This window comes from Hyaena hyaena, unplaced genomic scaffold, assembly GCF_003009895.1.
Source record: "Hyaena hyaena isolate Hyena2069 unplaced genomic scaffold, ASM300989v1 scaffold_404, whole genome shotgun sequence".
NCBI lineage: Eukaryota > Metazoa > Chordata > Mammalia > Carnivora > Hyaenidae > Hyaena > Hyaena hyaena.
This window is the reverse complement of record NW_024081036.1, coordinates 856,042-872,647: the sequence shown is the minus strand read 5'-3', so window position 1 is coordinate 872,647 and position 16,606 is coordinate 856,042. Positions and strand designations below refer to the sequence as shown.

Sequence of the window (16,606 nt, the reverse complement as noted above, 5' to 3'; positions counted from 1 at the left end):
GAGACTTTTTTAAAACATTTTATTTATTTTTGACAGCAAGCAAGGGAGGGGCAGAGAAAGAGGGAGACACAGAATCTGAAGCAGGCTCCAGGCTCTGAGCTGCCAGCACAGAGCCCGCTGCGGGGCTCAAACCTACGAACCGTGAGATCATGACCTGAGCTGAAGTCGGATACTCAGCCGAGCCACCCAGGCGCCCCAAGGTGCCCCTGGATTTTAAAATGACATCCAAAAATCTTTTTTCTAATAATTGAGTTTATCCCATTCATACTTAGTGGCATAACAAACATTGAGACCTAAATTCTATCATATCATGTTATATTGGCCGTTGCCCTTATTTTCTCTTTTATTATATAGCCTATTATTTTCCTTCCTTTCTACTTCTCCCTTTCTGGAAACTTTTTTATAACGTTAATGGCAAATTCTGTGGATTCAGGAACAGTGGAGTAGAATACAAGGAACTACAGTGGAAGGGCATGAACTTGCTAAGAAAGTGTCAGCTTTTAAGGCAGAGATATATTTGCAACAGTGAAACTCTTTGTCTTGCTGACTTTTTGTGTGGATGCCTTGCTTCCCTTAATGGCTTTTTGTTCTTTTAAGCTGGTAGTTCTAAGTATGGTTTGTGGATCCCCTTTGATAATAATTATTTTTATTTTTTGAGAGAGAATGCGCAAGCAGGGAGGGGGCAGAGGGAGAGAGAGAGCAGGGCTTGATCCCACGACCCTGGGATCATGACCTGAGCTGAAGTCAAGAGCCAGGTGCTCAATCACCTGAGATACCCAGGACCCACCCCTTTCATAGCACTTATTTTATATTCTTTACTTCAAGGCCCTTGTGGTAAAAGGAAATTTACAGTTATGTTTAAGAATGTCATTGACAAAGCTGAAAAAATGACTGCATTTATTGAATCTTGACCCTGTGGTCACATCTTTTCAAAATGCTTATGATGAGATGCAGGCGTGTAGAACATGCTTTTTCCCACATGCTGACGGGAGAAGGGGGTCTTGTGCCGTTGTTGGCATTGCTGAGATAGCTCCTGTTTCATGAAACACCACATTTACCAGCCTGGCTCAGTCGGTGGAGTGCTGGACTCTTGATCTCAAGGTCATGAATTCAAGCCCCACGTTGGGCATAGAGCTTACTTTACTCACTCACTTTACTCACTTTACTTACTCACTGACAAGATTGGTGTCAATGATAAATCCAAGCTTTCAAGCAAAACTTAGAACTGTGGAGAACTGTGTCTGCCACTGTTAGCTTAACCTGCTTCCCAAGGCTTAGGCTTTTCTGATGAGATCAGTGGTGATGTTAACAGATGCGAGGTTTTGATACTGTACTATGAAATCTCTAATACACATGTTCTCTACTACGAAATCTCTAATACAAATGTTCTAAGGTCATACACACCTAGAGGATTGATTCAAAACGCGAGTTGGGCCAACGGATCTGCATGTAATAGAGAAAAAAGCGATTGAACGGGTTTCAGGTTTCCCAGTGCAACTAACTTTTTAAGAAACTGTCACTTGTTGATTTTTGGTATAATATCACAGGAAAGAGTATCCACAGTTATATGAAGAGTTTACTAAAGGAGATATTTCTCCCTTTCCCAGATATGCATGTGTAGGAGGTTGGATTTTCTTCTTACACTCTAACTGAAACAACATCTTGTAACAGATTGAAGGCAGATGGAAACGTGAGAGTCCTGCTGGCTTAAGTCAGGCAGAAAAAAGATTTACAATGATGTGAAACAGCACCACTTCCCTCGCTGAACTTTTATTGTTTGGGTAAATATATTTATTTCTTGGGAAAATGTTATTTACGTTAACATGTGAGGAGTATATTATCATTTAAAAATAAATATTTTGAAGTCCCAGTTGTAGTTTCTACTAGCGTGAATTTGAGTAGGTAGAACGTACATAGAGCGTCGTGTGGTCGTCAGTAACTTGGACGAGGATGAGGAGGTCGGCGGCCCGAGCCGGGGCGGGGGGGGGGGGGGGGGGGTGGACTGGGTTAGCAGCAAGAGTCCTGGCCTGGCGGCCCGGCGTTAGGGGAAGACCGCGAGATTCGCGGTGGCAGCCAGGCCAGACTGCACCTCTGCTGTCCCCTTGTCACACGTTATTTAACTTTGTTGGGCAACTTTCAGGCCCTCTGAGACCTGGTTTCCTCGCTTGTTAAACTGGCAGTAACAAAGCTCTTTTATTTGCTGAGTGTTAAGTAGCTGTTCCATGTTGTGTTTTAAATGTTTTCATGAGGGTTTTGAACGACCAGCATGACCACGTCCAACCATTCCGTAAACAGAGGCTGTGAAATTGTTTGAAGACGTTATCTGTGGCCTGTACGGATAAAAGTATGCTCGTCTGAAACCTTTTCCCCTGAACTTTTTTACACACGTTTTCAACTATATGTGTAAACTTCAAATTTTACAATTAGAAAAGCAGTAAAACTAATTCAGAACATTTAGTTAGGAATGATGAGACAGATGGTAATCCTATAAAAAGATGGCATATATTTTTGGAAGTGCAAACAGAAAAACAGATACTCTTAAAAATTCCAGAGTGATCTTTGCCTAGAAAATGAATGGAAGAGATAGAAGGCCATATGTCCTAATAGAATTTTTTTTAAATAGTTTTTAATGTCTGGGATTGATTTTTTGTTTAATGTTAGTGTTGAGTTCCATATTGATTGGCAGTTGAAGAAGGGATAGTTATCAAATAGATAGTTACCAGGTACATTACTGTGGTTGTTAGTCTTTGGTTTCTACAAAATGGGTGCAGTAGTGCGAAGCAGAACCTGAAATTTAGTGAGGTTATTTTATTAAAAAAGTTTTTTAAATTTATTTCCTTATTTTGAGAGAGAGAGCAAGCAGGGGAGGGGTAGAGAAAGAGGAGAGAGAGACAGAATCCCAGGCAGGCTCTGCACTGTCAGGGTAGAGCTGATAAGGGGCTTGAACCCACGGACTTCAAAATTATGACCTGAGCCGAAACCCAGAGTTGGCTGCGTAATCGCCCAAGCCAGCCAGATGCCCCTCGTGGGGTTAACTGAAGTGTGAATGCGAATGCGAGTCACACCAGAGTCTGTCACCAGCCCTGATGCTGGGACAGTCGCGGACATCAGGTGCCGATCGTGTGGGGCTGCGTTCGCTTTCATTTCACCGTGGTGTACACTGAACACATTTTTGTCGAGTACCTTCTTTGGGCCAGGAACACGCTATGTGTTGGGGTTAAAATGTCGGAAAATATTGACACGGTCTTTGCCTTCGTGTGGAGTACATCTAAGTACACATCCTGGGAGGAGTATGCAGGATTATGAGATCCTGGGGGGGTGGGGGGCACCTACCCAGGAGAGCAGGCTGTGGTTCCCTGAGGAATTGATGGACACCCTGAGGTGTGAAGGAATTAGTTGGAGAGGAGAATGATAGGACCATTTCAGATCAGAGGGGCAGTATGGGAAGAGTTCTGTGTTGACTGAGAATGTGGTAAATACGAGTGTGATTGGAGCAAAATTCAAGTAAAGAACGGCCAGACTGTAGGACCTTATTGACCATGATAAAGAATTTTGTCACTTTATTCTAAAATATGTCAAATTAGGGCTTGAGGTTGGGAGTGTGGGGGTGGGGGTGGGCAGGGCATCTGATCAGGTTTGCATGTTTAAAATGGATTTACTCACAATTACTGAGCACCTCCCAGGCCCTTGGTGTGGTCCTGGACTCTTGGGAGACATTGGGAATACAGTGGAGTTAAAATCCCTGCTTTCGTAAAGCTTATATTCTTTTTCAATATCTGGAGGGCCAGAAAGACCACGTGAGAAGTGAGAAGGTTTATCGTACTGTAGGAAAAGGTAACTCGATACAGGAAGAGGGTTTGTATTGCAGTCGATGCACCTGGTCAGGGTAGGTCTCCTTGAGAAGGTGACAGTTGAGCAAGGGCTGGAAGGAAGTGAGGGTCAGCGGCTCTGGTGGCCTGAACGGCAGCGTGTGTGTGACATTCTCAGAGCATCAAGTGGAGGAGGGGGAGGGCAGCTTACGGACGGACGGGAGAGTCACGGCCAGTTGGGCCGTATGGCTGTAAGGACACGTTTTTCACGGGGGGAAATGGAAAGCATTTCAGGGTGTTACTGTTCCCAGTTTGCCGATCAGATTCGAGAAAGAGCAGAGTGTATGTGGACCGGAGATCGGGCTGCACCCCCCATACAGGCCGCCTCACCTTCCCCAAACCCTCCTGCCCAGGCCTGCTTTCCACGGCCTGCTCCGGGGTTTTCTTCCTCTGAACGCACCCAGTGACGGACCGCTCAGACTCAGGTGCGTAGCGTGTCCTCCGGGTGTTATCCACCCAACCCCGAGACGAATCAGTGTTATTTGTGCTGTGTTGTCTGTCTGCACACTTACACGCTTGGACACACACGTACGCACGTTTCTGATGGAATACTCATGTATTCGTAACCAGCGGACCCAGGAAGGTTTGCAACTGTAACTTTCCTATCAGAGGTCACGTTTCAGTCACTTAACAATTCTTTTAGTTGAAGTTGAATTTCCATGTCACTAAAACTATACTGTAAACTGGGATGTTATAAAGAATGACTTGTCAGTGGAAATTATATACTAATAAAACCTTCGCATGCAGTTGATGCAGTTTTGACTCTCTCCAGCGCTCATACATTGAACGTGAAACTCTCCCAGCCCAGCCGTCGTTTAATAGTGTGGTCTGCAGGAGACGCTTGGACAGTCCCCTCCGGCAGCTCCAGATAGTCCAGTGATTGTGTTAATAGCTTACCTTTTATGAAGAAAGTGTTCATCTGTTCTTTGGGTAAAGTAATTGGAGACCTCTGGGTTTTTGTTTTTGATACTGTTTTTGTCTTCAGAGTTGCAGTCCTGGTGGGTTTGTGTATGAATGTGGGGGAGGAGGATCTGTGGGCTCAAAACTGGGAAGGGCATGGTTCAACCAGAACATGCTGCTCTTTGAAACCTTTTCATTCTTCTGAGTGCACCTAGAATCAGACCCAGATACCTTGACGTGCCGTCTTGTGCCCCTGCTCCTTCCACCTGTGCGTCGGGTGCGGTGGGCTCCTCAGTGTTTCCATGTTTCTGCAGTTTCCCGCCTCAGGGCCCTTGAACTTGCCCTTCCCTCAATCCAGAAAGTTGTTCTTTCCACCTCAGCCTGCCTTCGCGTGACCTGCTGCCTATCATTCCAGCCTTGGCCGTCAGAGAGGATCGGAGGGGCTGCGGGTGCTGACGGGCTCTCGAGCAGGAACCCCCATCGGTACCCTCCAACTGCTTCCTCTCCCGTCACAGTGCCTGTCACAGTGACAGCGACCCTGTGTCCTTGGTCCACTCGTTTCCTGTCTGCCCTCCCCAGATAGTGACCGCGATGGCGGCAGGGCCAGCGGGCTGTTACCACCAGGGTGTGGCCTTCTTCCCACTTGCTGGCTTCTCTCTGAAGACACACCTCTTGTGGGTCAAGACTCCGTTGAGGATCTGATGATAGTGATGGAAGGAACGTGGACGTGGCATTTGGTCTGTGAGCTCATGGGCTTCACGGGCAGTAAGACCTGCTTGTGGGTTTTACCCGGTCCGTGCTGGCAGGCAGGGCGCAGCAGGAGGCAGTCAGGAGTCCCCAGATACCCGCCCCTGTGTCTTTGTTTCCAGCCTGGTCAGACTTGCGTAAGATTTTAACGGTTGGTCATGTTTAAGTTTACTTCTCAAGAATACTGTATCACAGTGTCCCTGTCCGACCTTTTCCCATCATTTCTTTGACCTGACTCAGCCCACAGATGTCATCTCTTAGTTTTGTATCAAACAGTGTAACAATTTTTTTTAAAAATTTTTTAGTGTTTATTTTTGAGAGAGAGTGGAAGGGAGAGGTAGAGAGAGAGAGACACCTAAAGTCTGAAGCAGGCTCCAGGCTCTGAGCTGTCAGCGCAAGGCCCGATGTGGGGCTGGAACTTCTGAACTGCAAGATCATGACCTGAGCTGCAGTTGGATACTTAACTGACTGAGCCACCCAGGTGCCCCAAACAGCATAACTTCTCTTGGATCTAGTAGAGTACCTTTTTTTTTTTTTTTTTAATTTCAGAGAATGCATGCATGTGCTTGTGTGGGGAGAGGGGCAGAGTGGGAGAGAGAACCTCAAGCAGGCTCCATGCTCACCATGGAGCCAGACACCGGGCTCCATCCCAAGACCCTGAGATCATGGCCTGAGCCGAAATCAGGATTTAGGACATTCCACCGACTGAGCCACCAGGTGCCCCTGATCCAGTCAGTAGAGGACCTCACACATGGAGTGGGGAAAGGACCATGCAGAGCTTTAGGAGAAATAGCTTACAGCAGAAAGCACAGCCTGTAGTACCTACTTAAGAGTCACATACTTAGTATAACTTTGTTTCCTGATGATAGCATAATCCATAAGTAGGTAATGCCATGGGCACTCTGCTTTTCACTCATCTTCAGCTTTTCAAGATCAAAACATATTTTATTTTTAGAATACTTCTGCAACTAGGGGCTCCTGGGTGGCTCAGTTGGTTAAGTGTCCGACCTCAGCTCAGGTCATGATCTCACGGATTGTGGGTTTGAGCCCCACGTCAGGCTCTGTGCTGACAACTCAGGGCCTGGAGCTGCTTTGGATTCTGTGTCTCCCTCTCTGCCCCTCCCCTGCTTGTGCTTTGTCTGTCTGTCTGTCTCTCAAAGAATAAATAGACATTGGGGCGCCTGGGTGGCTTAGTCGGTTAAGCGTCCGACTTTCACTTAGGTCATGATCTCGCGGTCTGTGACTCCCTCTCTCTCTGACCCTCCCCTGCTCACGCTGTCTCTCTCTCTCTCTCTCCTAGAAATAAATAAAAATATTTTTAAAAAAAAAAAAAAAAAAAAAAAGAATAAATAGACATGAAAAAATTTTTTTAAAATATGTGGAACTGAGTAATTGGGGGAGGGCAGTATTTAATATATTTATTTCTCTTTATTAGTATTTATTTGGTAGAATTTCAGCAGCCTTTACATACCATACATACCATACATGCATACCATGTGAAAGTATGGGAATAGGTTCTGTATGATAGAGCTTGTTAACTCATAGGCAGGTGTTTTTCCATGTGGCCCCCCCCCTTTTTTTTTAATGTTTTATTTATTTCTGAGAGAGGGAGAGAGAACAGGGAAGGGTCAGAGAGAGAGAGAGACACAGAATCTGAAACAGGCTCTAGGATCCTAGCTAGCCGTCAGCACAGAGCCCGACGCGGGGCTCAAACCCACGAACCATGAGATCATGACCTGAGGTGAAGTCAGACGCTCAACTGACTGAGCCACCCGGGCACCCCTCCGTGTGGCCTTTTTAGATGGAATTGCCGCTCCTGTGTCATTTATAATAAGGGCTTTTTATAGAAGTTAGATTGCTCCATTTTGATAAGAGATTTAGCCCATTTTGCACCGTGTGGTTTTCCTGGCCCATCATTCCTATGTTTACTTCATAGTGAAGGAATATTTATTTGGTATCAAAGAATTGAAGCAGTATATGTTAAATATTTAATGGTACCTCCTGGTTAGGAATAGAAGAATGAGTAAGACATGGTCTTTCTCTTCAAGGACTACAATCTGTTTGGGGAGATACGGTATGAATAGGACACAAGCAGTTCTAGGGCACTATGTGACATACTATTGAGTAAGTGCAGATGGAGTATTTGGAGTTCAGAGACGGGGGGAGAGAACTCTCTTCTGGCTGGGTGATCAGAGCAGATTTCAGGAAGAATATTCACTCAAGGAATTATCTGAAAGGTGGATTATGGAAAAAGAAACATTTAGCAGGAGGAGGGAGTAACATAAACAGGCACAGAGGCAGGAAAACAAAAGCCTTCGTAATTAAGATCGACACTAACGGTTTACACCATTCCTAGAAAGTTGGATGGGGTTGACCCTCTGGGTCAGGCTTCATGGTGACTTATGTGCTTGGGTTTGAGAGGGTTGGGGTCACCCTGCAGACTGATGGTTAGAAGTCCTTCTGGGTGTTAATTATTGATGTCGTTCGTCAAGAATTTGCTGATTTTCAGTAATGACTGCAAATGTCCCTGTTACTGGAGCTGAATAATTTTTGTCTTGTATTTGCATCCTTTCATTTTATACTTTACAGCTGTTGGTGATTAAGTTTTCTTAGTCTCTGTGTGAATTGATGCCCAGTTCTTGTATGAACAAAATTAGGTTCGTTGCTAGTGAGCCAGAAAATCACCGCTGGCACAGGAGGCTTCATTAGTCTTCAGGTCGCCATTGCAGCCTGTTAAGACAAATAAATGCAGTTTCAAACACCATGAAGAATTGTACTTGAAAGTTCTCTCTGATTCAGGAGAAGTTCACGGGACATTTGGTATTCTAGGGCCGTCCTCTTTTCCTTAGCTTGCAAAAGAATTTGACAGATCCCCATCCCTCTGTGGTATCTTTTGAACTTTTCATGCTGTGCTTAAATTTTATTCCTATCTCAAAGGCTTAAAGATATTTTATATTTTATTCCAAGTAAACTGAGATTTTCACTATTAGATTTTTAATTTACTTCAATTTATCTTCATTGATGGTATGAGGTATGGAATCCAGTTTTCTCATTTTTCCGGATGTATAGCCAGTTATCTTAGTACCACGGCCTGAGCCGTGTCCTTTACCTCTGGTTTGCCTTCTTTTGAGTGTCAAGTTTCCATGTACGTGTGAGCCTGCTTCTGTGTGGTAGTGTTTTTCTGTTTGCAGAGATGTCCATGGTATGCACGTATATAATAAGGCAAAACTATTTTATGTTACTCTGGAATAGTATTTAGTTGCAACAGAATTTCAAACTGATTTTCAGGCATCTTTAAAATTTCTTACTCTTATGAAGGAGTGTGAACATGCAACGTACAGATTTTCACGAAGATACTTTTTTTGCCTTCCTAAAATATTTCTGTAGAAAGGCTAGTGGATGTGGAAGTAGTATGTAGACGCTAAGTGTGCTAAGTGATACTAAGTCCCTGGTTGACAACTTTGGGGGTAGCCATGTAGTCTGTTGTTGGGGTGTGGGATTCTGTGGTCGGTGGGGGGTTCCATGATCAGGGTGGGGGGTTCTGTGGTCAGGGTCCAGGGCTTGCCCATCTGCAGAGCCCATGGATTGGGCTCATGTCATGCAAACACATTATACTGACTTCTTACCAAAAAGCCACCTGGTTCATTTTTATTTACTATTTATTTGTTTCCGTGATGAGTAGGATTACTGTCTCCTTTCTGTTGATCTTTTTTCTTACTTGGTGACATTTTAAAATTTTACCATAATTTTATATGTACTGTTATTCCCAAATGAACAGCTTATTTTACTAACGTTTCATATTGGCCTCTTTCTAATGGTAGGTTGTAATTCATCGTAATCACATATCAGCAAAATATCTTAATTCCACTACACAGTGGTTTTACATTTACAGATGTTACCTGTCACAGCCAAGTGCATGGACTGTTATTCTTGTCAAAAGAGATTTGATATTGGAATCTGTCTTTGGCTACAAAACCTGTACTTTACTCAACAGGAGGGACTTGCCAGCTAAAGTATATTGTCCTTATATTTTCTATTCACATTTATGAAATGGCCATATTTTTGTCAAACAAGTTAAAAATGTTAATAACTTAGATATTAGGTAGAAAGTAAGGGTACCTGGATAACGAGTTCCTCTAATGCACAGCTTAATATAATGTTCAAAAGTGACTGGTACTCCCAAGTGCTTACATGCATTTTATTTTTTACAACTTGCTCAAAAACACAGTACATGACAGTAAGATTTTAAAATTGCTTTTTTCTTTATGGAGATGATATTGCTAATCCCCTGATAGGTTGTCTGATCTGAATGGTTTTTATTAAAAATTATTTCCTGCAGATTCTGTGTACATAGTAACCAAGTCCTTTCTATCTATAAAGTAAACCTTTATAAGATACCTCTCCCTCAGTTCCCACCATATCCTCATCAGTATATTACTAATAGATTTGTATTATAATTTACCCATTGATAAATCTCTCTATCTGCGACTGGGTTATGAGGCCACAACCAATTTATTAATCTGCATATGACCATACAGTGTTGGGTATGTAGCAGGGACTTAGAAAATGCATAGGGAAGTAATGAACGTCATCAAGCTTAGAGCCTGTAGTCCTTTGCCAGGAAACAGAGTGGCGGTAAACTGGCGGGTGGGGAGACTGGAATTTTGCTGTTAGTTTTATTAGCATTTTGCTCAAGTCAAGCTAATCATCTTGCGACAGCAGTATACTTTGATGGTTGCAGAAACTGCAGAGCAGGGACATAGAGGAAATAAAGCATCCTGCCTAGTTGAAACAGAATGTCTTTGTAAAGCAGTTATTACTGTTACCAATATTACTTTGGGGGCCAAAATTTTTCCCTATAAAATGACATTCAGAAAGTCTTTACAGAATTGAAATCCTATCTTCAGTGATGGAATGATGTGCAAGATAGTTTAGAAAATATATTCTTGGATGCAGAGGTATAAAAATTTGCCAGGTGAAATTACAAAAAATAAAAAAGAGAGGAAGAAATACTAATTCTGGAAATGTGCTTCATAGTCTTCAAAATAGATCCACACTGACACATGTCTCGTTTTTCATGGGTGTGACCCGGGTTGCACACGTCCCAGGCTGCAAGCATTTGGAGTCTCCTCCACGCAAGGCACTGGGAACGTGAGCGTGAAAGGGCCCTCTCGGAAACACACAGGTGTTCTAAAGGGGCATTTCTAGACCTTTTCCAGATCGTTGCAGATCATGAGATTCTTTTTATGTATTTTTACAGATGCTTCCATATTTGAAAGCGTGTATAGATTGCTGAGGAATCGGGCCGACTCCTGCCGGTCAGATTCGGCATCGTCTTTACCACGTGGGCTGTTGCGGGTGGCGGCCTGGAGCTGAGCGCAGGCTGGGGAGTGTGGACTGTGCAGATCTGGGTCCCTGCGGGGGCCGAGTGTGGGCCTCACGGGGCGGCGTCGGCGAAGGCGCGAGCACTGAGTCCAGTTCACAGCCAGGTGCGGCGGGAGAAGAGGAAGGTGAGGGTTTGCCTGAGCAGCATTCTGAGAGGCGGGGCCGGGGCCGCGGGGACCGTGAGCGCACGTGGCCACCGCCAGGGAACCCCCGTGTCCTTGTGCGCAGGCTAAAGGATTGGAACAGTAGAATAAAATTTCTGTGGAAAGATTCTTTTTAAATGTGACTTTTTTTAATTTTATTTTTTATTTTTTAGAAAATGGCTCCAAAGTGTCTATGAAGCTGGAAAAATACATAGATGCAGCATTGCAGCCTCTCCAGATGTTTGAGGATAATATTCCGGAGAGAAATTGATCCCCTTGGATTAGGTAACTAGTCATAATGAAGAAAATTAGTCTTAAAACCTTCCGAAAATCGTTCAACTTGAATAAAAGTAAAGAAGAGACGGATTTCATGGTGGTGCAGCAACCTTCACTGGCCAGTGATTTCGGAAAAGATGATTCCTTGTTTGGAAGCTGCTATGGTAAAGATATGGCCAGCTGCGATCTCAACAGTGAAGATGAAAAAGGGGGGAAAAGTCGATCCAAAAGCGAAAGCCTGATGGGGACGTTAAAACGACGGCTGTCTGTGAAACAGAAGCAGAAAGGCAAGGGCGGCGTGCCCTCCGGGAGCTCGGCTGACGAGGACACCTTTTCCTCTTCCTCGGCGCCCCTGGTCTTCAAAGACGTGAGAGCCCAGAGGCCCATCAGGTCCACTTCGCTGCGCAACCATCACTACAGCCCTACGCCGTGGCCTCTGCGGCCCACGAACTCCGAGGAGACGTGCATCAAGATGGAGGTGAGAGTCAAAGCCTTGGTTCACTCTTCCAGCCCGAGCCCAGCCCTGAATGGCGTTCGGAAGGACTTTCACGAGCTCCAGTCTGAGACCGTGTGCCAGGAGCAGAGTAGTTCCCTCAAGAGTTCAGAGTCTCCGAACGGGGACTTGCATCTTCACCTTGATGAACATGTGCCTGTAGTTATCGGACTCCTGCCTCAGGACTACATTCAGTATACTGTGCCTTTAGATGAGGGCATGTACCCTCTGGAAGGATCGCGTAGCTATTGTCTGGACAGCTCTTCTCCCATGGAAGTGTCCGCGGTCCCTCCGCAAGTGGGAGGGAGCTCCTTCGCCGAAGACGAGAATCAGGGAGACCAGGACCTGGTGGTGGCCCCGGAGATCTTCGTGGACCAGGCGGTGAACGGCTTGCTGATCGGCACCACGGGAGTCATGTTGCAGAGCCCGAGAGCGAGTCACGACGAAGCCCCCCCACTCTCACCGTTGCTACCTCCAATGCAGACCAATCCAATCCAAAGGCACTTCGGTGGGCTCACCGGCACAGATGCCCACGTGGCGGAAAGTATGCGCTGTCATTTGAATTTTGATCCTAACTCTGCCCCTGGGGTTGCAAGAGTTTATGACTCGGTCCAGAGTAGTGGTCCCATGGTTGTGACCAGCCTTACGGAGGAGCTGAAAAAACTGGCGAAGCAAGGATGGTACTGGGGACCAATCACACGCTGGGAGGCGGAAGGGAAGCTAGCAAATGTGCCAGATGGCTCTTTTCTTGTTCGGGATAGTTCTGACGACCGTTACCTTTTAAGCTTGAGCTTTCGCTCCCATGGCAAAACACTTCACACGAGAATCGAACACTCAAACGGTAGATTTAGCTTTTATGAACAACCAGATGTGGAAGGACATACATCTATAGTTGATCTAATCGAGCATTCAATCAGGGACTCTGAAAATGGAGCTTTTTGCTATTCAAGGTCTCGGTTGCCTGGATCTGCAACCTACCCGGTCAGACTGACCAACCCAGTGTCACGGTTCATGCAGGTGCGCTCTTTGCAGTACCTGTGTCGTTTCGTTATACGTCAGTACACCAGGATAGACTTAATTCAGAAACTGCCTTTGCCAAACAAAATGAAGGATTACTTACAGGAGAAGCACTACTGAAAGATGATGAGAACCCCCGCATCTTGCACTTTGGGAATAAGGAAAAGAGATTGAAATACAGTTTACAAACTTTCATTGTTATCAAAATCTTTTGCTGCCATACTATTTCAGTTTTATGTGTAAAAGTAATCACTTTGTTTAGTTAGGGGTGGGGAAGCGTCAGCAAGGTGTCTTGGGTTTATTTTGGTTCTTCAAAAAGGGAAGTCTTGAGGTTTTGGAAGTGTGAATTCTCTTTCATCAATGTGCAGAATAATCACAATGTGAATGATCAGATTCTCCTTAACCCCCCCCCCCAAAGTCCTTTGCTGCTATCCACTGTGATTTTTATGCATTAAAAGCACATTTCATGTGTATTCAACCCTAAGTAAAGTTGAATGAAACTTACAGAATGAGTATTGTTATGTCTCTTTAAATGGCCCATTTTCAAAGATAGTGTTGAATAAACATACCCGTGTGATAAAATGCAGGATTTACACATACACTGAAAATGATTTTTAATCTCCTACTTTAGAAAGATTTATTTAGAATTATGATTTGACATAATCTTGGGTATTAGAATGTAGATCTGCAACACATCTTTTACAATACTTACTCTAAATTGCTTTTGAGGCTGTGCTGTTTTTTGGTTGTGAAAAGTGAAATTTTTCTGTTGCCTTCATTTTCATCGTGTGGTTTGTCTGTTTTAATAAATGGCCTTACATTAAAAAATCATAAAGAAGTGTATACCACCAACATAGAAAGTGTTGCCTTTTCTGTCATTAAGCTCTGGTACAAATTGGCATAACATAAAAAGACCTATGGGACTAGAACTATTATTGAAGAAATACTAGATGATCTTAGTTTCCTGTGATGATAATTTTTTTGTGTATTAATTATACTTTCCTTTGGTAAAGTGTTTTTTTCTGTGATTTTTTTAGCTTAGCCAACATTTTCTTTGGGTGAACTTGACGTAGAACTGATTTTCATAAAAAGAGTGGGTTCTCTTGCAACATTTAAGTTTATATAAAGTTTTAAATTGATTTGAATAGAAAACATTGTTTTAGAGCCGGATTTTTATTCTTTTATGTAGTCACTATTACGATATGCTAGATTTGACCCTTCTTCCTTCTCTCCACCAAAAACCAAAAAACCCGATGACTTTAGTTGAAAAACTGTGGAAACTGTGGAGCATCGTGTGAGAAGAATGTTAAAACCATATCAGGTATATGGAAGTCTTGTCGCCTACCATATACTGCCATTTAAAACTAATTTTTTTTTGTGTTTTTTTTTTTTTATACTCTTTTAAATTTAGCTGAGTCTTACCACGTTAGTTATTTTATCTCTGATTCAGTCGCTTGGGTTGGGGTAGGGGTTGTGTGTTATTCCCAGTACTTTTGTTATTTTTGAAACTCAGTGTTTATTCGCTACACTATTCTTTAGTGAGTATTTTGGAAGTACCCCGTCTAGAGAATGTTTCCATCTCAGATGAAACATGCAATTTAAGACTTTTCTTCTTTGTCACTCAGTTTTCCTGTCTCTTACCCATCAATTAAAAAAACAAGAGTAAAGGTCTTAGGTCAACCTTAATGGCTTTCTCATTCAGTATCCCTGTTTTGTTTTGTTTTGTTTTTTCCTCTCTGTTTTTTAGGGTCAGAACTGAGAAATACCAAGAAAAGGCACAATGATACCATGTTATGGTGTTTTGACATAGAGGGGAAGAGGTACTTACTGTTGGTGGAATGTTGACTGTACCTTGTCACAAAGACTCCTCTTACATTTTCTGATGTTTTCACCTAACAAGATGGAGTATACTGTAATAATATAATTTAAGTGTTCACTATAAGCTATTTGGATTAAGAACTATTACAGAGTTGTAAACTTATCAAATTAATGCAAGACATTTAAACTATTTTTTTGCAAAACTATTTATTTTTAAACAATTTAAAGTATATCTAGGGTGAGTTAAAAGTCCCTGTGCATCTATATTAGATGGCAGGTGTTGTCACAGAGTCACTGTGTATTAATAATAAATGTTGACATGGCTTCTCCATGTTTCTAGAAGCATTTACATGTACTCTTTGTGAGACCATGGTGCACAGAGGTCTTTGGACTGCCCTGAACCCCGTCTTCTCGTGTGGGCATACCCTGTTCCCCACGTGTTCCTCATGATACCATGTCTTCAAGATTTAGCTATTTCGTTTCAAGATTATTTCCATTGTCATCTGATCATTCTTAAAATCATATTTTATGTTTGATGGAGGGCAAGTCTAGATGCCGTTCTGATTCAGAAAGCCAGTTTTTTTTATGTGCTTTTTGTGTATTCATGACATAAGATACTTTAAAATGCCCTATTCTAAGCCAGTTTGAAATTGCTAGGGTCTAACAGAAAAATATCGAGAAAAATAAAAACATTCGCCAAGAAATTATTTACAAACAAGGGAGTATTGCAGTATTTTCTGCTTTTGTGTAGAGAGAGCTGTTTGGCGTAGGCAGCACAAGATAATGTGAAAGATTGGCTTTATGGGTACCAAAATAGTCTGTTTAAAAATGGAAAGGGGAAAAGAGAAATCTGCATCCCGTTGTTTGGTCTAGATGCCGTTTGTGTAAATTTCTGGGTCATCCTGAATGGCAGTTTAGATGACATGGATACAACCTGTGAAGATAGGAGCTCCAGGCAAGAAAGAGAAAACAGCAAAGCTGTGTCCTTTTGCCACAGTCAATGAATCAGACTTGTTTTCTTAACCAGATATCTCACCACAAAATACAGTGGAGGCCAGAAGCTAATTCTAGGCTTCCTAACACTTTTATGCGCTTTTATAAATAATAAGAAAGCATAGAAAGTACTTGAAAAATATTTCACTCTTTCTCTTTCTAAGGAAAACTGTTCTCTTTCTACTTGGTGCAATAATCTGAAAATCTAGAAGGTCAAAAATATATCACAGGAAATGATCATAGACCTAAAAATAGTTTTTAAGGAAACCAGTTACAAGGGCAACCATCTTGCCTTGAAGAAGATTGTGTGCCAGAAGGTTAAATCGTCGGTGTATAGGACATAAACGTAAAGTCTACATCATAATTTCTGAGCCAGTATTATTGAAACAGGATAAAATTAAAAATCTTAAATAGGCACTATGCAGTGCCCCTGCTAGTGCTACAAGTCTAAATATCTTCACAGTGCTTTCATAGACGCCGATTGCCGTGGACATTTCACAGTCTATACGAGAGAGGATCTACATGAGTGATTCAAAATAGTATATATTAAATCTTAATGGCCGTTCATCGACTGTGAAGTCTTAATTTGAAAATGAAAATCACACTACCAGCAATAGACAGTTTTGTTGAAAACTCTAATTTAAATTGCCAGTTCCATAGATAAGTTTAAAATTCCAAAATAAAGTATTGGTACGCTAGTAATCACAAATTTGATTTCTTTTAATACTCCTTAAAATCCTATTAAGGGTTTTTTTTTAAATAAACATTTTTTATTAATCAGTCATAACATGGTGAATGTGTAGTTGCTGTTTCTGAAAAGTGATCCAAACTCTACATCCAGAGATGATGAGAAATTCTTATAGAATTTTGTAATAAGTACACATGTTGGGTTAAAGACATTTTCTAGTTGTTGGGAGTGCCATGAAATTAATACTTGCAATCCAGATTGCTGTAGTTTACACTTT

At 42.7% G+C, this 16,606-nt stretch overlaps 1 protein-coding gene across 5 annotated transcripts in view; it reads left to right on the top strand.

The window, feature by feature from the left end:
- The window catches only part of SOCS6 (suppressor of cytokine signaling 6), a 32,560-nt gene extending 19,226 nt beyond the window's left edge, over window positions 1-13,334 (top strand). For 4 of the 5 annotated variants that reach the window (XM_039251944.1, XM_039251947.1, XM_039251946.1 and 1 more), the window contains 2 exons: window positions 10,777-11,026; window positions 11,218-13,334. In XM_039251944.1, the coding sequence (XP_039107875.1) occupies window positions 11,343-12,950 (1,608 nt within the window). In that variant the 5' untranslated portion in view covers window positions 10,777-11,026; window positions 11,218-11,342 and the 3' untranslated portion in view covers window positions 12,951-13,334. The remainder of the gene's footprint in view (window positions 1-10,776; window positions 11,027-11,217) is intronic. The other variant, XM_039251948.1, reaches the window with a different exon arrangement.
- Window positions 13,335-16,606: the final 3,272 nt, after the last annotated feature.